The sequence below is a fragment of the Delphinus delphis genome, chromosome 4 (genome assembly GCF_949987515.2).
Source record: "Delphinus delphis chromosome 4, mDelDel1.2, whole genome shotgun sequence".
Taxonomy (NCBI): domain Eukaryota; kingdom Metazoa; phylum Chordata; class Mammalia; order Artiodactyla; family Delphinidae; genus Delphinus; species Delphinus delphis.
In genome coordinates this window covers 79,031,635-79,052,603 of record NC_082686.1, presented here as the reverse complement: position 1 = coordinate 79,052,603, position 20,969 = coordinate 79,031,635, and the positions used below count along the sequence as shown (strand labels likewise).

The window sequence follows — 20,969 nt, the reverse complement described above, 5'->3', positions numbered from 1 at the left end:
ATGGATTCTGGAGAGAGAACTTCAAGAGAGTCATCATATATAGGAGCTATTTCAAGTTGTGGGCGTGGTCCTGGAGAGAGTTAATAGAGGAGAGGAGGTCCTATGTCAGATACAAAGGATCTTTATTCAGGGGCGATTGGGCAATATATTGACTAATGTTGTCAGTAGCGCTTTTATAGAAAGATTGGAAAAGTACTTCTAGCAGAAAGCTAGCAAGAGCCTGGGTCCTTCATGTCACTGTTGAACAGACATAGTGGTTCTTGGCTGCCCTTTCTATTACAAAAGACAAATTTCTATCTATGACCGTGATAATTTGATTTTCTGTAGCTTACAGTTTGACTTCTTCCCAACTTATAAAACATGCAAGTCAGTTATGAAAACCCTGTAAGGTATTTGCTTTAATGGAGGTATGTACAAAGCCCATTGGCGGTAAAGCCAGAGGACCATAGAAAACCCCCAAAATCCTTCTAGGGGATTTTTATGTCTTTTTATGTTTTTATTTTTCCATTAATTATTTTGTAAATATCTTCAACGTGTAAAGCTCTTTTAGGCTAATGGGAAGAGGATAGGATGTCTCCCTGTCCCCCAGCAGTTTATAGTCTGGTATAGGGGCTAATACATAGTAACTGTTGAATGAATGTCTCCAGACTTCCGGAAAGACATTACAGAAGAGGCACCATTTGATCAGAGACTTAAAGAATCAGTAGGCAACTTCCAGGCAGAAGATGGCTATGTTTGAGCTGCAGATGAGAAACATGGAGGAGAGTCATAAAGAACAAATCATAGACTATAGAAGGAGGTGCTGGTGGACAGATATGAGTACACACATGAGTGTATGGTCTATTCCCATCTCTACATAAGCCTAAGATTAGGCTTAATATGCTGTGACTAATATAGGAAATAAGGAGGTGTCTAGACAGAAAGGCAAGGGCTAGATTGGAACATCCTTATAAAGTGTATTTAAAAAAGGGAGAGAGAGTACACCATGATTAAAAAGAGTTCCACACAAGGCAGAGTCATTGGCAAATCTGGATCAGCAGAGAGCTGGGATCAGATAGTCATGTTAGAGAGATCACTGTGACAATATTGAGGAGGAGATTGAGAGAGAAGTGAGGTTAGATCACGGCAATAAACAGCTCTGAGAAGTGATGATGGGAGCCAGAACTAGGAGAGAGAAAGTGAGACGGGGGTAAAGTACAGGGATGCCAGATGTAATCAGGGCTTATATAGAAGACATAATAGTAGATTAGGGGTGTGTGCGTGCGTGCGTGTGTGTGTGTGTGTGTGTGTGTGCGTGTGTGTGTGTACGTACATGCAGGGTGTGTTCAGGGAATGGGCGGGTTAATGGTGAGAGGGATATAGGAATGTAAGATGTTATTCCGAGTTGGGCAGAAAGGAAGTTGAGGGCCTGCTCCCAAAGGTGAGCAGGAGAGGTGCTCTTACAGCCCTTTGTCTGTTCTTGTCTCATGGCCACAGCCAGTTCTGCCTGGTAGTGGAGACATCCGTTCAAACAGTAATTGATCAGTCCCTCTACCAGACTACATACAAACTCCTGGGGGACAGGAAGACATGCGCTATTCATCCTGGGACACTATCCTCCTCCCATTAAGCTCGCTGAGCTTTCCATGTTGAAGATGCTTAGAAAATAATTAATGGAAAAATAACCACATAAAAACACTGCTACAGAGACATTCAAGTCTCAGGGAAAAAATATGTATATACGTGTATATATATATGTATATATCTGTATGAGTGTAATTTTAAAAATGTGCTTGTTTTTCAAAATGAAAATGTTAAATCATGATAAAACTTCAAGAATTCTTGCAAAGAACAAAAAAGAAATGAAATGCCAAAAATAAATATTTGGAAGTGCCTACTAATCCAGTAAGTAGAAAAGATTCGCTGTGTATTTAATTGAATATGTGGGCCAAGAAAGTGTTGCCATAGCTTTCTTTTATCATCAAGAGCATAAATAAGTATGCTTTAAAATGATTCCTGTTCTTTACCCCTTCCACCTCCAATGAGGTAAAGAATTTAAAATTGCAAAGGAAAAAAAATAGAGCTAAATGTGCTATTTTCACACACGTAGTTTTGAAATAGAAAATACTCAGAAACATGCCGGCACATACACAGCAGAATTCATAATAAAGTTGTGAGAAACCTTCTCATCTAGGGAGATATTTCCTAGAAGATAGCAATGGCTCCTGAAATTGCTCCCTGATGCCTTCCTTCAAAGACTTCAGGAATCTGTAAGTAGTGAATGTGTGTGCACATGTGTGTATGTTCACCAAGAAAGAAAAAGTGAAAGAAATTTGTTGAAAAAAGTTGCTTCTGAGGAGTTAGGTCTGCATTCTTTTTTGTTTACTTTATGAATGTGATTGGTTTTCATCTTCAAAGTATGTGACTTTTGAAGTATCTGTTTTTGGGGCAGACTCCTTTCCAGCTGCGGCCCAGAGTATGCCTGTCATTAGCTCAGTTGCTCAGTCACTGTCTCCATTTATAGTTGGGTTTGTAAAGTGTTTAAAATAGGAACTCTGGGTTTCTGCTGATCTTGAGTCATCAAAGAAAAGCAAAGCTTTATTCCTTCTTATATTCAGTTCCATCCACGTGGACATTTTTTTTTTTTTTTACATTTATCAAGTTTAGTTTTTATTTCTCAGGAACTTTTAACAAATTATAATAAAACGATAGATTTGTTAATTGCTTAGTAGAGGGTGTAACACAGTAAACTCTTAAGCTGTAATTATTATAGTTAACAATAATAATAACAATTATTATTATCGTCATCTTTCAAAAATACTCCATCAGTGATTTTGCACAATTCTGTACACCTAAACACTGATAAACACTTAAGCACTTTTAATACAATGCTTTTATCAAAATTTCATAGCACAGTAGCATCATTTTTTTAAAGCCTTGATTGAACTCTTTATTTGATAAATTATCTCTGTTTCATTAGTTGTTTTGTCAGGTTTTTTTTTTCCTTGTTCTTTCCTTTGAAACAAATTCCTCTGCCTTCTCATTTTGCTTAACTTTCTCTGTCTCAATGAAATTTGATGAAACAGTTACCCATCCCGGTCTTGAAGAGGTGTCCTTGTGTGAGACCATCCCTATACAGTCTACCCAGTGGCTTTGGTGGGAGAACTGTATCTGAAGTGAGCACGAGTTACATCTTTCCCCAGGGGGTGCTGGCAGCTATCACCTTGGTAGGAGGAGGGGCTGGAGATGGAGGGGCTAGGGCCAGAGCCAGGTGTGAGCCAGGGCTTCTCTTCTGTTCAGTGGCCAGTACCACACTAATGGGGGGAAGAGTCAGTCCCCAATGTGGACATTTTTTAAGACCGACATGGTTGACTAGAAAAATCTAACCTTACTTTTTTTTTTTTTAAGGTTCAAACTGACTCTTCCATACTCTGTGCTACAGAATGTCAGGGTCTTACTGAGCATTTATTTAGGAATTTCTTCAGGATATATATTTTAACAAACCACTTAATGTGGAAACTGCATCTTCTGTTGGGTACTATTGGGACGACCTTCATACAGAAGGTACTATTGGGACGACCTCATACAAGACCTTGTCTTGTCTTGTCCACCAAGACAAGAATACTCAATGATGCTTAAATTACAAAAGGAAATGGCAGGTTTGCTCCCTCAGAGGCTATCAAAAAAGGAAAAAAGATAACTCTATTCAACAGCTTTCTGTAACTTAACAGAAAACTAAATCTAGAATTACAAAATCTCTAGGAAACTACAATTGAGACAAATCACAAATGTGACAGGAAAAGACAGCCGTCACAGTCAGATCCCAATGAAAATGAGAGCACACAGAAACCAGTCCCTTTCCAGGAGCTGAGTTATAAATGCATGGTGTACATAGGTCCACTTGGGGATAGAGAAGCCATTAGGGACAAAGTGATAATCTGGGGCTAGCAGAGTCAGAACTGTCATCTCCCTAGGTTCAAGAGGACCAAGGGGGAGAGCAGTGATTTAATAGGAGGAGAGAGTGTGGTAGAAGAGAGATCCTAGAAAGGACCAGTGACCCTCCTGGCTGACAGCTGGGAACTTCACAATCAGGTTCCCAGAAGACATGTGGCTCAAGAGTTTACTGGTGTCTCTCAACAGGGGCACTGTTGTCATCTTGGGTTTGACAATGATGTGTTTTTGCCTTTTAAACATTCAATGAAAATAGAATCCCCTAATCACTGTGACAGTAAAAAACATTGCCACACATTTCTAAACTCTCCCTGGTCGCTAGGTGATTTCCTCTCCAGTTGAGAACCGCTCTACAGAGAATTCCCTGGCAGTCCACTGGTTAGAATTCCACGCTTCCACTGAAGGGGGCATCAGTTTGATCCCTTAGTTCCAGGATACCTGGTCCAGGAACTAAGATCAGGCAAGCAGCATGGCATGGCCAAAAAAAAAAAAAAAAAGAGAACTACTATATTTTAACCAAACATCCCTGAAATGTTTTAATCTTTATCTCTGGATCAACCTAGATCACCAGAAAGATACTCCCAGAAAGCCGTATGTCTAAATCAGTATACTTGTATGTTTTGGTGGGGACAGGATAGCTGTACTATCTCCAGCCCCACATCCACATCCCAGGCAGGAAGGAGGAAAAGGGAAAAGTAGGAAGGGATCATGCTGTGTCAGGAGAGCTCTAGCTTTTCCAGAAATGCTTTGCATACATCTCATTGGCCAGAACTGTGTCACATGGCAACTCCTACCTGCAAAGTAATCTAGGGAAGAGTGGGCACATTGCTGCCCCAAACAAAACTGAAATTTTTTGAGTAATGAAGAAGGGCGGTGGGTATGGGGAAGCAGTTAGCATCTGCCCCACATGTATGTATCTCTGATGGCTTGGTGTGGGCAAATGACACTAGAGTAATATAAAGTCTTGTGTCGTTTCTTCCTATACATACTAGAATTGACCTGGAAATTAATGAACAACCGAATTAGGGTGTGGTCATTCATTTCTTGTATCAACAGATTTAATCGTAGTAAGCCAGCGCAAAATTAAGACAGTCTGTCACTGGAATGTTTACAGATCCCTAATAGACTAGTGCCTTAGGATGAATGTTTGAATCTTCAAACCTTCCCTAAGCCTTTACTTATCCCCAGCCTAACCAAGACCTCTCACAGTTCAGCAGAAAGTCTTTTAATCTTTGTGGCCTTAGGACAGTTTTAGGGCATTCAGTAAGTATTTCTAAATTGAACAAATGAATGCGACAAAAAACAGAAAGATGTAAAGGGAGGAGGCTGCATTTGAGTTATCTTTGGTAAATCACTTTTTGACAGGAATCTTTGATCCTAAATTTAGTATTTCTTTGGTTGTACCAGCAGTATTTGTTTATTTCTCCCAACACCCCTCATTGCTTTTTTTTGTTCCCTCTGCTTAGTCCTTCAGCTCTCTTTCTCTAGTATTGCCTTCTAGCAGTATGGTGACCAAGTCCTCGGGTAGTCTGTTTGAGATCCCATTGTTCAATTTATCTGTTTTCTTTTGGTGCTGGTGCTTTTGATGTTTCTATATGTATTTTTAAAAAAATCATTGCCAAATCCAATGTCATGAGTTTTTTTCTTCTGTGTTTTTTTTAAGGAGTTTTATACTTTTAGCTCTTACATTTAGAGCTAGAATTTTGGGTTACTTTTTGTATACAGTGTAAAGTAAGGGTCCAACTTCATTCTTTTGCATGTGGATGTCCAGTATTCCCAGCACCATTTGTTGAAAAGACTATCCTTTTCCCATCAAATGTCAAAAATCAAACCATGTATGCAAGGATGTATTTCTGGGCTCTCAATTCTATTCCATTGGTCTATGTCTGTCTGTATGCCAATGGAACACTGATTATTATAGCTTTGTAATAAATTTTGAAGTTGCGTAGTGTGAGAGCTCCAGTCTTCTTTTTCAAGATTGTTTTGGTTATTCAGAGTCTCTTGAGATTGCATATGGATTTGTCTATTTTTGCAGAAAAGTTCCATTGGGATTTTGACAGGGATTGCATTAATTCTGTACATTGCTCTGGGTAGTATTAACATTTTTACAGTATCCAGTCTTCCAATCCATGAACATGATATGTCTTTCCATTTAGCTGTATCTTCTTTAATGTCTCAGCAACATTTTGTACTTTTCAGTGTATAAGACTTTCACCTCTTTGGTTAAGTTTATTCCTAAGTTTTTTCTTTCTTTTTGATGTTATTATAAATGGAATTGGTACACAGAAGCACAACTGATTTTTGTGTTGTCTGTGAACTCTTAGAAGGCAGGAACCATGCCTTGTTTATGTTTTGCCGAGTTAATACAGAAGTAAGAATGGCATTTATTAATATTTGTTTATGTATTTTTATCTTTTATTAGCAATAATCTTTGTCTTTTTTTTTTTTCCTTTTCTCTTTTCTGCTTTAGGGCTCTACTAGCTCAACAACAGCTTCTCCTCCAGTCTCCACCCCTGTCACAGGACATAAGAGAATGGTCATACCAAACCAGCCCCCTCTGACGGCAACGAAAAAGTCTACGTTGAAGCCACAGCCTGTACCCCAGGCTGGACCCATCCCCGTGGCTCCAATTGGAACGCTAAAACCCCAGCCTCAGCCCGTCCCAGCCTCCTACACTACGGCATCTACCCCTTCAAGGCCTACCTTCAACGTGCAGGTGAAGTCAGCCCAGCCCAGCTCTCATTACATGGCTGCCCCTTCACCAGGACAATTTTATGGCTCAGGGCCAGGGGCCCAGGGCTATAGCACTCAACCAGTTCCTATCGCTGGGCAGGGTCCACCTCCTTCTACACGGGGAGGCATGGATTATGCGTATATCCCACCACCAGGACTTCAGCCTGAGCCTGGGTATGGGTATGCCCCCAACCAAGGACGTTATTATGAACCCTACTGTGCAGCGGGGCCTGGCTATGGGGGCAAAAATGACTCTGATCCTGCCTATGGTCAACAAGGTCACCCAAATACCTGGAAGCGGGAACAAGGCTATACTCCTTTTGGCACCGGGAACCAGAACCCTGCTGGGATGTATCCAGTTGCTGGTCCCAAGAAGACCTATATCACAGATCCTGTTTCAGCTCCCTGTGCACCACCACTGCAACAAAAGGTAGGGAACTCATTAATATAATGATGGGAATAAGGGGGTACCTATCTTGGTCTGCCTTCCCCAGGAAGCAGAGCCTAAGGCAGAAGTATATGTGCTACTTTTATTTCATTAGAAAGTACAATCTGAAGGAAGTGCATGAGCGAAGCAGGAAAATGGGGAGATCCTATTTGGGGGTATGGGGGTGTGTTACCAATATGGCTTCCGTTTAGTATCAAGTACAACTAATTTTTCAGTCTTGAAGGACCATCTTCCAAAAGACCATATGAACCGTAGCAGCTCAGGACAATCTGTTCGGGGAGAGGAAGGGAAAACAATTTATCTTCCAGCTCCTTTCCTGTTGGTCAGAGCTTCCTTCTGTGGGTCATAGACTTCCTCACAGTTAGATGTTGCATTTACTTGGTCACTAAATAGATCTGAAGTATCTGATGCCTCAGCAGGGACAGGGAATCCCCACATGTGGAGGTGAGAGGTGCTCAGGGCAGTATGAGATGAGCTGATGACAGGTTGGGCTCATGTGAAGGTGGTCAGAACCCAAGCAAACTTGGTACCATAGTGACTGCTGGGGAAGAACAAGTGGACAAGGGCCCAGGAGACAGGTGAGGCTAAGGACATCTAAGGTAATGCAGATACCTTGTCTAGTTTTCTTTGGGAAGGGGCTGTAGTAGAATGGCACTTGTGTACTACCCCTTGTTTATCTACATTAATGATTCTCCAAGAAGAATATTACTCTCCAACCATTAACCCTATTAGGCAACTTAAAAAAATTCTTTATGACAGTTATCTTTTTTGTTGTTTGATTTAATTTCAAGCATGTATGTGTTTTAAGTCAACATGTTCAATTACTTCCTGTGAATAGGCAAGATATAATACTATACACACCTACTCACCTACAACTTGGAGTTTTCATGTGTCCTTGAACCAACATGATGATGTTTCCTCCCACCATGAAAAGAGGAACCAAGGAGAGTTACTTGGAAGGAGATAGATGGAGAAACCAATCTAGTTTCCAGCCATTGTGTTAGAACCGAGCACTCCCTTCCCTGTAGTAAGAACTGTAAGAAATCAGAAATTGGAGAGCCCTTGATTATCGAGAAGTTCAATGATAAATTGGGAGGATGTACTGGGTGGAAGTTTGGACTATATGTTTGTTTTTTTTTTAATCCTTTACACAGTTGAGATTGTCAGTTTCCAGGCATATCCATTCACATTTTCAACATTGTAACAGAATTTAGTGAGGTCCTTACTTTCTGGATAGGGAGTTTACTAAATCACTGTTCTCACATGAAAGCATCTGCTCTGATAATGATGCACATGGATTTTAGGTTCCTTAGAGGAAAGAGCCCTTCCCAGCAAGTGGGGCCTGTGGGTAGCTGGAGACATCCATCAACCTTATGATTGCCCATTACATGAAAGTGGACCAAGCCATGATCATCTTCCAACATAAAGATTTCAAGTGAAAATATTAAGTGTTTTTGAAACATTACTCTTGGAAGGACTTTCTTTCCAAAAATCTCTGTATGAAAAGAAATGTTATTGAGGGTTTTTTGTTTTGTTTTGTTTTGTTTTTAAAATAAATATTGCCCAAAATAGCCAAGCTGGACAACCTTGCCCTTCGTTAACATCGCAGTATATTTGCATTCGTCCATCCTGACCCCAGAGCAACCGGTTCAGAAGAAAATGGGGTTATTCAACTTTACCTCACTTTGGTACAATTGCAACAAATTCCCCTACAGAAGATTAAAAATTTAGGTTGGGACAATGGCCATCAACATTTAAGTTCCAATAGGTATGCAGTTTTGCCCAGTCCAAAGCAGCCTGACTGTGATAGGATGGCTGAGTGATGTTCCTAAGAGCAGGAGATGGGCCCTGAGTTATTTAAGGATCCTATTACCCCACCTGGGGAAACAGACATGAGACAGAGCAAAAGTATGTCTAGGTGGAGAGAATGATCTGGTGAAGTACAAAGCCAATCTTTGAGTTTCCTGATTTCCCATCATGTCACTGGGCCCTCTGGAACCAATCCAGTAGTGTAAACAAAAGGATCAGCACCCGCTGCAAGACCTGGTTCTAAGATGTTAGGTCCAGAAACATCACTAGTATTTGGTCTGTCTTCGTCAGCTTTCTTGGGGTGACAGAATGAACTTTTATTAACCCCTCTCCAGAAAGCATGAAACTTTATTTTCCTTCTTATTGCAGTAAAAGAATGATTCAGGATGATCTATTACCTTGTTAAGGATTCTGGACGTCAGTGGATTTCATGTCATTTAAAAAAAAAATTCTGAAATATTTGTTTTTCAACAGTGTCATGTGTTTTAACATCATATTGTGCATTTAAAAAATGAAAATCAAATCATGCACTTTTTGCTGTGATTATTAAGGAGAGTGGTTAGAGATTGATATTTAGCCATCTGTCTTTGTTTTGGGAAAGGGGAAAGAGGCTGGTGAAGCTACAGATATCGTCTGTGTGTGTTGTGGGAGCATTGGTGGATGAAGGGGTGGGCTCTTTCACAGTTGGTCTTTGAGCAGAACACGACTGTATTCAACTGCACCTGTGCACAGAGCACCTTATTGTCTCAAGTATTAACTTTGCTTGGCTTAGCGATGTGACTCCTGGCTTGAGAAGTGAGCTCCTGATTCGAATCCCAGTTCCTCCCTTGATATTCTTCTTTCAGCTTGAGGAAAAGCCTCTAGACCTCTTTATGTCCTGCTCCCAGCCTCAGTAAAGTGGAATGTCATCCTCACTAATTAATTAATGATTGCAAAAGGCTTGGAAATCTCCAAGGGCTGAATAATTACCAAGTGAGGACTATTCAGCGTTTTCACTGGCTTTCATTTATTTCCAGTTTTTTAGGCACTGATGGAAAGCATACCTCGGTGCCTTAAAACAATTACCTTTTGTTACGTTGAGAAGTTCTTAGGAGTTTGGCATTTAACCCATCAAGGAAAACGTTTTCAAAAAATGAAAGAAAGAAATCTCCTTTAGATTTGAGATAAGCTGCTTTAATTTTTCCACGCCATGGTGTGACATAGAAGAAGAAGTAGAAGAAGGGAAGGAGAAAGTAGGAAAGAAAAGGAAAAAAAAAAAGAAAAAAGAAAGGAAGAAAAGAATGAAGAAAGGAAGGAGACCAAATCAGAACCTACAGGCCTTGGGGGATCGTGATTATATTTGTGTTTCCATAATGTGCTGAGCACTGAATTTGCTTGCTACAGTAGACCATAATGTGTTTCCTGGACCATGTGAGCTGAGTTCCTTGAAAAATATTTTTATAAGCAAGTCTTTGTAAGAGAGAAATGTTCTCTTCTCACTGGAAATCCTCTTAAAGACACAGTGGAATCTCTTCTCTTTGCCATTTTATAAAAGCTGATATCTGCTGGTTGTTCACAGAACTTTTGTCCTGTGTGTTATCCTCACATTCCTGTGAGGTAGGATGTGTATTTTCTCCAATATTCAGGTAAGGTGAGTCAGCTTGAAAGCCCCAGAACCAGGACCTAGGGGCAGTCATCACTTTCAGGTCCACAGTGGCAGGTAGCTTTAGCTTCCACTTCCTTGTCATAAACCTAATCTATGGCAGCCTCGGCTCTGTTGCAGACACAGGTATTTCCTCTGCAATATGTTAAGAGTGCTCGTGCTGTGCATCTCTGGAAAGCTGTGGAGACCCAACTAGTGGGGGTGGGGGTAAGTTATATTCTAAAACCATCTATTAAAATTTCCTTGGAAAAATCCTTCAGGAGAGTGAGAACTTGGAGATCAACCAATCACCTTTCAATAAATCCAACACCAAGTTTATCTTATCCAGAGTCAGAACAGATTCCTACTGTTCATTTAGTGTTTGAATCTGGGGATATTTAATGCGTCAGAGAGGAGAGTGAAGGTAGTGAACTACCAGGGTCAGTGTTTACGGATCCCCAAGACCTGGGAATTGTTGAGATTAAGAAAATATTTGAGAATGTTGATACAGTAGCATTTCAGATATTCAAGTAATATCAAAATATTTAAATTTCATTTCATTGTGGTCTTTTCCACAGTGAAATGGAGGTTGTATATATTGGGTGTCCTGCAAGAACTGGTGGCATTTGGGAGAAAACTATCTTTATGGTAATCCCTATGCTAAATATCTCCCAATTCCAGGATCAGAGAAACAAAAAAGAAGTGTTAGTTTGGGTGGGGAGAAGGATAGATGTGGATATAGGCCTCCAGTCAGGTGCTAATAACACCTAGGTCTGTATAAATCTGAGGATGGAAGAGATTGCTTGAGGAGGACAGTGACCGTAATATTAGTAATTCCCCTTTGCACAGGGTTTTTCAGTTTCCAAAATGCTTTGAGGACGTCACAAAAAACATAAGCGATAAGCCCAGGTAGAGGATTTTGTCTCTCTTTTACTGATCGGGGTTCAAAAGCTCAATAATGAGAGTCACTCACCCAAGGTCATATGTCAAAGTCATGGGTGAGCCACGATTCCAAATCAGGTTTTCAGAAGGTTTGTCCTCATGCTTTCCACCTGGTGAACGATGGATGTTGGTTTGGTGTTTGGATGGGGGGAGCGCCACATCAGCACTGGCAGCCACTGAGCGTGGCTCCACCATGGCCCACATCACAGGCAGACATGTCGATAGGCTCAGGCAGTTGCGGTGCTGTGTCCTGAGATCAACAGCTTCAGCGGAAGCACTGTTAGATCCCTGCTGAGCACCCAGGCTCAGCACCGTGGAGCTATGCTTCCTCTTTCCCATCACTATGTACAATTTATTCCAGTGTTTCTACGTTCACAGTGTCTCAAATCTGTTTTCTTACTGAAGCGCCCTTTGCTACTGTCCTGGTTGAGTTGTCCCCGTTTCTCACCTGAGCCATTGAAATGGCCCTTTATTGGGTGTCCCCACCTCTAGTCACTCCACACCTGTTCATCCTACACATGCTATCAGATTAACCTTTCTACCCCACAGCTCTGCACTCGTCACTAATTACCTTTTCTTAAAAACCTTCAGGAGTCCCCTCCCAGTTATGGAATGAATTGAAACCCCAGCCTAGATTTCCAGTTTTATCTCCCCCTTTAAGCATCCCAGCTTCCAGCTGAGAAATTACATTCCTAGTTATTTTTCATCTCTATAGCTTTCATCGTGGAGCTTCTTCTTCCTCGAATGCCTTCCCAGACCTCCCCCCAAATAAATTAAATGTTTGCCTATCCAACGTGACCCATTAAGACCAAACTAAAGTGTTAATCTCTCTTGTGAAGCCTTCTCTTTCTAAAATTAAGTTGTACGTTATTTTACCCTCTCTTATGTAAATTTTCACACACTTACTGTACTAGAATCATTTATGTACCTGTCCCTCACCAGCCTATGCCCTAGCATATAGTAGACTCTGAGATTTAGGGGATAGAGATGGTATCTGAGCACTGTTTCGTCCAGAGTAACTAAGACAGTACATAATACATTCTTGTTTAATGAAGGTACTTGAAGAAACTTCCTATGTCCTAATAAAATAAGGAGTAAGCCCTGCTTTAGAACTTAGCAGATTGTTGATCAAAATGCCAAAACCCAAACCTACACCACCAAATTAGCTTAGGTGACCTCAGTAACACACACGTTGTCACATGAGCAACTCAGTGTCCAAAGTAGCTAGATAATTTCTCATGTTCACAATTGTGCTAATGTTTTACATTCCTTCTGGGATACATGTGTGTATGTGTATGCTGTTATGGACACAGTCTTTTTTACTTTTTGCATTTGCCAAATGTCCATAGAATTTGTTGATTCAGATTCTTTAATTACCTTTTTGAGGTTCAATGTATATACAATAAAATGTGCCCATTTGAAATGCACAAGGCAGTGAATCTTTGGCAAATTTGTGCACCTGGGTGACCACCATCAAAATCAAGATAGAGAACATTTCCACTACCCCACAGAGCTCCCTCGAGCCCTCTTGTAGTCAGCCCCCTTTACCCTCAGCCCCAGGCAACCTTTCTGCTTTCTAACATGGATTATTTTTTCCCTTTCTAGAATTCCATATAAATAGAATCAGATAGTATATACTCTCGCATCTAGGCTCCTTCTACTCACTATAATTTTTTTGAGCTTCATTTGTGTATGTATCCATTATCTGGCTATACTACATTTTGTTTATCCATTCACTTGTTTGGGGGCATTTTTTTCCTCCATTTTTGAGTATTAATAAAGCTGCTATGAACATTCATGTACAAGTTTTATATGAACATAGTTTTCATTTTTCTTGGGTAAATACCTAGCAGAGGAATTGCTAGGTTGTGTGGTAAATATTTAACTTCATAAGAGACTGCTGAATTGTTTTCCTAAATGTACCATTTTACAATATCACCAGCATTGCATGAGAGGTTCAGTTGCTCCCTAATCCTGGCAGCACTTGGTGTTGTCAACCTTCTTAATTTTAGCTATTTGCATGCTGTATAGATGTATCTGATTGTGGTTTATATTTACATTTTCCTTTTGATTAATGATGTGGAACACTTATTATTCACGCACTTATTAGCCATTTCTATGTCCTCTTTTGTGAAGTGTCACCAAATTTTTGATTTATCTTTTAAATTGGATTGTTTCTTTTTTTTTTTTCTTCTGGAAGAGTACATTATGTATTGAGTAAGAGTCCTTAGATATATGCATTCCCAGTCGGTGACTTGACTTTTCATTTTCTTAATGTTGTTTTCTAAGAGCAGAAGTATTTACTTTTGTTGGAGGTCAGTTTATCACTTTTATCTTCTATAGTTTATGCTTTCTGTTTCCTTAGGTATTTTGGCCTCCTCATGGTCATAAAGATTTTATTCTGTGCTTTCTTTTAGATGCTTTACAGGTAAATTCAAGGTTATAATTCCCTTCGAGTTAATCTTTGTGTATTGTGTGAGATAAGGGTCAAAAGTCATTTACCCCCATTGAGATACACAGTTTTTCCATCATGGTTTATTGAAAAGACTCTTTTCTTCCATTGAAATACCTTGACACCTCTGACAAAAATCAATTGACCACAGATGTGTGGGTCCATCTGGACTCTATCCTTTTCCATTAATTTGTATATCTATCCTCAAGCCAATGCCACACTATCTTGATCTCTGACTTTTATACAAGATTTTGAAATCTGACAATATAAGCTTTCCATTTTTCTTCTCTTTCAAAAGTGCTTTGATTATTCTGAGTCTTTTCCATTTCCTTATACATTTTAGCATCAGCTTGTCAATTTCCACAAAATAACTTGCTGTGATTTCAGTTGAGATTTTGTTGAATCTATACTTTGAAAAGAGCTGATATCTTAACAATATTGAGTCTTCCAACCCATGAACATGGTATATCTCTCATTCTATTTAGGCTTTTATTAATTTCTCTCAACAATGTATTATAGTTTTACCCATATTTTGTTAAATTATTTCATATTCTGGGTGCTATTACAAATGGTATTTTTAAAAAATTCTTAATTTGCAGTTATTTTGTAGTGTATACAAACACCATTGATTTTTTAATATTGACCTTGCATCTTATGACCTCTTTAACAGTTTTACTAGCTTCTTAAGACTCCTTAGGCTTTTCTACCTGATCATTTCACCTGCAAATAAATTCTTGATTCAACTGTTTATTTCCTTTATGGATAAGAGTCTATCCATCAACTTTCTATGTTTGGAAGATTTGCTTCTTGATTGAAGAAGAGACTGTTTCCTACAATTTTTTTTTTTTTTTTTTTTTTTTTTGCGGTACGCGGGCCTCTCACTGCCGTGGCCTCTCCTGCTGCGGAGCGCAGGCTCCGGACACGCAGGCCCAGCGGCCGTGGCCCACGGACCCAGCCGCTTCGCGGCATGTGGGATCCTCCCGGACCGGGGCACGAACCTGCGTCCCCTGCATCGGCAGGCGGACTCTCCACCACTGCGCCACCAGGGAAGCCCAGTTTCCTACAAATTTGAAGGATGGAAATTGGAAAATAAAAATAAAAAAATCTTTACTCTCCATTCCTCTAGACCGGCCTGTTGAAACTGTCAGACATAGAAATTATCTTCAGAATCAGTAGGTTATAATCCCTTAAAATTACAGATGAGAAACTGAGGCCTGAAGAGTTACAGTGACCTGAAGAGTTAGTTATACAACTCGTAAGTGGCACATTTGAGTAGAAAACTTGACGCTTTTTTCTAAATCACAATTTCTCTCTACATTGGTTCAAGACCAATAAGATCGGAAGTATAAAGGACCTTTAAAAGGTATAATAACTATTGTTAAAAGGAGCTGATCTCCTGGCCTTAGGCCCCCACACGAATTCTGTAAGGCCTCTTAATAATAGAAGATGGATGCCATTCTGGTGTTCCTTGTTCAGGCTCACAGTTGTTCCAGTGAGATGACTGGTTCTTAGGGTCTTTATGATTTTGACTCAGTCTGTCATCTCTCCTGATTTTATTTTTTTAATTTATTTATTTTATTAGAGTTTTTTAAAAATTATTTTATTTTATTTATTTTATTGAGGCGAGCAGGGGCTACTCTTCGTTGCGGTGCGCAGGCTTCTCATTGCAGTGGCTTCTCTTGTTGTGGAGTGTGGGCTCTAGGCACGTGGGCTTCAGTAGTTGTGGCACACAGGCTTAGTACTTGTGGCTCGCAGGCTTGAGAGCGCAGGCTCAGTACTTGTGGCGCACGGGCTTAGTTGCTCCATGGCATGTGGGATCTTCCCAGACCAGGGCTCAAACCCTTGTCCCCTGCATTGGCAAGCAGATTCTTAACAACTGTGCCACCAGGGAAGCCCCTTCCCCTGATTTTAAAAGTTACCATGAGGATGGATGTCCTAGTACACTAAGACATGTCTGTGAATATTATTTATTCATTTTACTTGTATAATGTTTTCCATAGATTTAGATGTTTGAAAGTATCCCAGGTCCCTAATCTCTTTGGAAAATTAAATCGTTTTAACAAATGACTCTAGCAATATGTAATTTTTCTGTGTTTAAGAGCAAGAGAATGCACTTCATTTTGCAAGTGGACCCACTGATATGTCCCTCTAGAAATCTTCTTTCCTTCTTGGCCAGCTGCAAACAACCACGCTGTCCTATTTCAGAGGAGAAACTATAGTTGTTCTCCTCCCCAGCAAACAAAGACACTCAACCACTATCAATGTATAATAATTAGTGGTGAATATAAAACCTTTGACAGATGTTACACACAGAATATTGGGAAGTATCCCAAAGTGAAAGTCAAATAGTTGACTTTCCAAAACTGCCATTGTCCCAGAAATATTTACTTGTTATGTTAGGTTTTTGATTTTCTGCAATATGGAAAACCCAACTTTTGGATATACTCTTAGCAAATAATACAGTGTTTGCTCTATTTCATCCTTAGAATTCAGTGACTGTTCTTCAGAAAAATACAATATGGTTTATTTCAGAAGTTTACTTAACTATAACATCTTAGTTTATGTAACAGTAACATGTAGCATTTTTGTAACCACTTACAAAATTTACCAAATACTTTCATATGTGGGGAAAACTCTGTAACATGTCCAGGGGCAGCTTGCCTAGTATCATACCAATACCCAATGTCAGAGGAAGGATAAGCTCTTAGGTCTTCTGACTGCCAACCCAATGTGTTCTTTCTACTCTGTGATACTTGCCTTCATTCGTAGCTGTCTGTATTTACACGTGTTAGCTCACTGTACAGTCATCCAAATATCAAATATTCATTGGGCCAAACACTTTAAAACCTTAAAGTTGTGTTTCTGGGACGTAACACACTTAACATTTGAAACCCAAGATTCAGTCAACATTATATCAAGAGTCCAGGAGTTGAAGCTATATACTAAATATAAGTTCCAGATAACAGGCCCCCTTTTATTCTGACTTTATAAGTACTTGGTATATTTATTGCTCAAATATAGACACCTTGTTTATTTTTTATGTACCTTTAGGTATTCTTGTGAAAAGGGATAAGAGAGTAGAGGTGTGCTTTGTATTCTTTATAGATCTGTTAGCTAAATGTATTTTTCATTGTGCATACATGCAATCTTTAACATGAATTTGGATAGACTTACTATAAAGATAATACTTATAATCTTTACCAGATGAACCCCCCCCCCTTTTTTTTTTAAATAGCCCGTAATTTTATTTTTTTTTATTTTTTATTTTTTTGCGGTACGCAGGCCTCTCACTGTTGAGGCCTCTCCCGTTGCGGAACACAGGCTCCGGACGCGCAGGCTCAGCGGCCATGACTCACGGGCCCAGCCCCTCCGCGGCATGTGGGATCTTCCCGGACCAGGGCACGAACCTGTGTCCCCTGCATCGGCAGGCCAACTCCCAACCACTGCACCACCAGGGAAGCCCGAAACCCCATTTTTAATCCTGCTTTTCATCCCATCCAAAGGATGCAGAGTATTAAGCAGGCTCTCTATGAGACAGCTGAGGCTGGTAATCCCTGCAGGAGTGGGGAAATTGCTAGTGACCAGCAGAGAACCAGATAAGAGTTAAGCAAGGCAGGTGGGGAACATGGACCAAGGCCCTGCCAACTGCAACCCATGGGCCAATCTCACCTGCCACCTGGTTCGGTAAATAATGTGTTATTTGAAATTCAGCCGTGCTCACTTGCTTAAATATTATCTATGGCTGCTTTCACACTAAAACAGTAAAATTGAGAAGGTGCAGCAGAAGCTGTATGTTCTTCCAAGCCCAAAACATTTACTGTATGTCCCTTCACAGAAGAAGTTTATCAACCCCTTACTGAAAATATGGAAATGACTTTGCAAAATTTATGTTCTCATTAAAATTGCTTGAGTAGTTTTCAGCTATTTTTTTCTTAGCCAGTATATACTACATCTTGAGCCGGAGGTCATTGGTGGGAATCTGGGGGCAGGGAAGAATTAAATATCAAAACTCCAAATTAACCTGCTACTTACAGAATAGATTCTGCATCCCTCCTGTTTTCCCAGCCTGGTCAACTACTCTTTAGCCTTCAAGAGCTATCTCTAATATTAAGTGCTTGGAGAAGCTTGACCATTCATCCAGTCCCCACATATTATTAGTCTGTCTTTCTTCTGAATTCTTCTCACAGCACTTTTTAAAATCCCTTTACTATAGCATACATCTTATTGGATATTTTAAATAGGTAATAACTTTATTGAGATATAATTCATACACAATAGAATTTACTCATTTTAAATGTACAATTCAATCGTTATTATTGTTATTATTATTTTAGTGTATTCTTGGAGTTGTGCAACCATCACCAGTTTTCTCATCCCAGGAAAAAGCTCCTTACCCATTAACAGTCACTCATTTCCCTCAAACCTTCCAGCCCTTGGTAACCACTAATCTACTTTCTGTATCTATGGATTTGCCAGATCTGGACATTTGGAATTATACAATATATGGTCTTTTACTGGATTCTTACCATAATATTTACAAGTTCCATCTGTGTTGTAGCTCATATGAGTACTTCATTCTTTTTTATTGCTGAATAATATTCCAGTGTGTAGACATTCTGCACTATATTTACTTTTTCGTCAGTTGATAGGTGCTTGGGTTTTTTCCACTTTGGCTATTATGAATGATGTTATCAATATTTGAGTACAAGCTTTTGTATGGACGTTACTTTCAGCTGTCTTGGGTATATACCTAGCAGTGAACTTTCTGGGTTATGTGGTAACATTTTGTTTAACCTTTTGAAGAACTGTTGGACTGCTTTCCAAAGGAGCTATACCATCTTACATTTCCACCAGCAGTGTATGAGCATTTCAATTTCTCCACATCCCCACATCCCATTTGATTTTAATCATGTTACGTGTCTGCCTCCCCAGGTAGACATCTATGTTCTTCAAGTGTGTGAATCATGTCTAATTCAGTTGTGTTTCTTGTACCCCTAACATAGTATCTTGCATATGTCAGGCACCCATGAATGAAAGAATCAATCAAAGTGAAATGATGGACATGGACCCACGTACAGTTCTTATTACTGAGGGTTCTTTGTGTTTTTTTTTAATAGCTGTGCTTTTGTACGTGTTTAATTTTTTTTTTATTCTAGCTGTGTTCCTGGTCTCTTCTGGTCTTTAGCTCCTAGCTTGTATTACCAGTAGATTAATCTTTCAGATGGAGTCTATTTTAGTCCTTGTTAATTTCCCAGCCTACATCATTGTAGTCTTTCTCTCCTTTGTTGTGGTCAGTTTAAATTGCTCTTGTCTCTGTCCCATACAGCTCATGTTATGTGTAAACCCAAAGAAGCTTTCTTCATCACTGAGGGAAATAGGGCCTTCTGATCTCACCTTCTCCCACATGGCATTGTTGCTCTTTTCAGAAGTGAGTCTGCTCTTCCAGGAGCTCAAGCCTGAAACCTGAAGTCATGCTTGATGCCTCTTTTCTCTCACACAGCAAAATGCGTTCATCTCCACCTTCAAAGTGTGTATAAAACGCCACCATGTCTCAGCGCCTCCACTGCCTGCACCTGTCCAAGCCCCAGCACATCTTGCCTGGGTCATTTAACCCCCTCCTATTGCTCTGCTCTATTCACCTTTGTTCCACTTTGCCCTGTTCTCAACCCAGAGTGATCCTGTTTGTCACATTCGTTCACTGTCCTGCTCAAAACTCCAACAGCTTCCCATCTCAGCCAAGGAAAAAAACAAAAAGCCGGAACTGTGCTTACAAGGCCCCACTGTTTCCACCCATTAACAGGCTGACGTCATCTAGCTCCGCCCCCCCTTCCCTCTGCTCCAGCCACACTCCTGTTTCAGGGCCTTTGTTTTGTTGAGCCCTTTCCCCCTGGTATCCACGTGGCCTATTCTCTCACCTCCTGCGGGACCTCACTCAAAGGTTACTTTGCTGGAGAAGTCTTCCCTGACCACCCTAAAATCCCTCCACTGCCCCAAAGTGTCCCTATCTACCTTCACTTTATTCCCCTGTAATGTTTTTTGTTTTGTTCTTTTTGTTGTTGTTGTTACATTATGATTTCACTGCACATTCCTGCTCTTAGAGAACAGAGACCACGCATTTTTATCATTTGTATCAGGCACATAGATAAGTGCTTAAAAACATAACAATTTTAAAAGCTGGTGCAGGCCACGCAGCCCATATATAGTTACTGTTTGCTCTGAGCTATCTGGAACCTCCACAGTGTGCTTGGTTTGATTCCTTTTTTTTATTTTTTCTTATTAATCATCCATTTTATACACATCAGTGTATACATGTCAATCCCAATCTCCCAATTTCCCCTGTAATGTTTATTTCCATCTAACGTACTGTGTATCTTAATCATTTGTTTTTTTTGTGTCTCTCCCTCTAGAATGTATCCCGAGAGCAGAGTTTTGTTTGTTTGTTTTTCTGTTTAGTTAACTGCTGTATAGAGAACACTGTCTGACAAGTAGTAAGTCCTCAGAAAAAATGAATGAACAAATGCTGAGCACAGGATCATTCCCTCCGTTATTTTTTTATCCAGATAAGTCTGCAGTGATGTGACAGTGACTTTTATTATGTGAAAAGGGTGCAAAGCCCTGAGGTCTTTCAATATATGCCACCCATTTATGTATGATTTCCCCAAACTGCGTGTTCCCCATCCCACCCGCCTTCTACTACCTGAGCTCCCCAGCCCTCCCTTTAACACCATGATAATGTTGACATGGTAGATAGACCCTGGTATTTGACATCAAATCTGAGGTTGGAGTCTAAACTACAAAGAAAGTCCTGCGTGATGACAGATGGGCAAGTACTCTTTTATTATAAAATACCACAGCTATTTGAAAGGTTATTATTATAATTTGAAGGACTTAGTATAAAGGAGGGGAACCAAAAATCTTTAAATATTTTAAAGCTAAATCAGGTACTGTGCTAAGCACTTTCTGTGGATTAGCTCATGCAATCTTCTCAGTAACACTTTCAGGTACACAGTGTTATTATTTTCACTTTGCAGATA

At 40.0% G+C, this 20,969-nt stretch overlaps 1 protein-coding gene across 2 annotated transcripts in view; it reads left to right on the top strand.

Annotated features, from left to right (window-relative positions):
• Positions 1 to 20,969, top strand: part of LPP (LIM domain containing preferred translocation partner in lipoma) — a 626,627-nt gene that overhangs the window by 351,840 nt on the left and 253,818 nt on the right. For both annotated transcript variants that reach the window (XM_060010952.1, XM_060010953.1), the window contains exon 6: positions 6,401 to 7,093. In XM_060010952.1, coding sequence (XP_059866935.1) covers positions 6,401 to 7,093 — 693 coding nt within the window. The remainder of the gene's footprint in view (positions 1 to 6,400; positions 7,094 to 20,969) is intronic.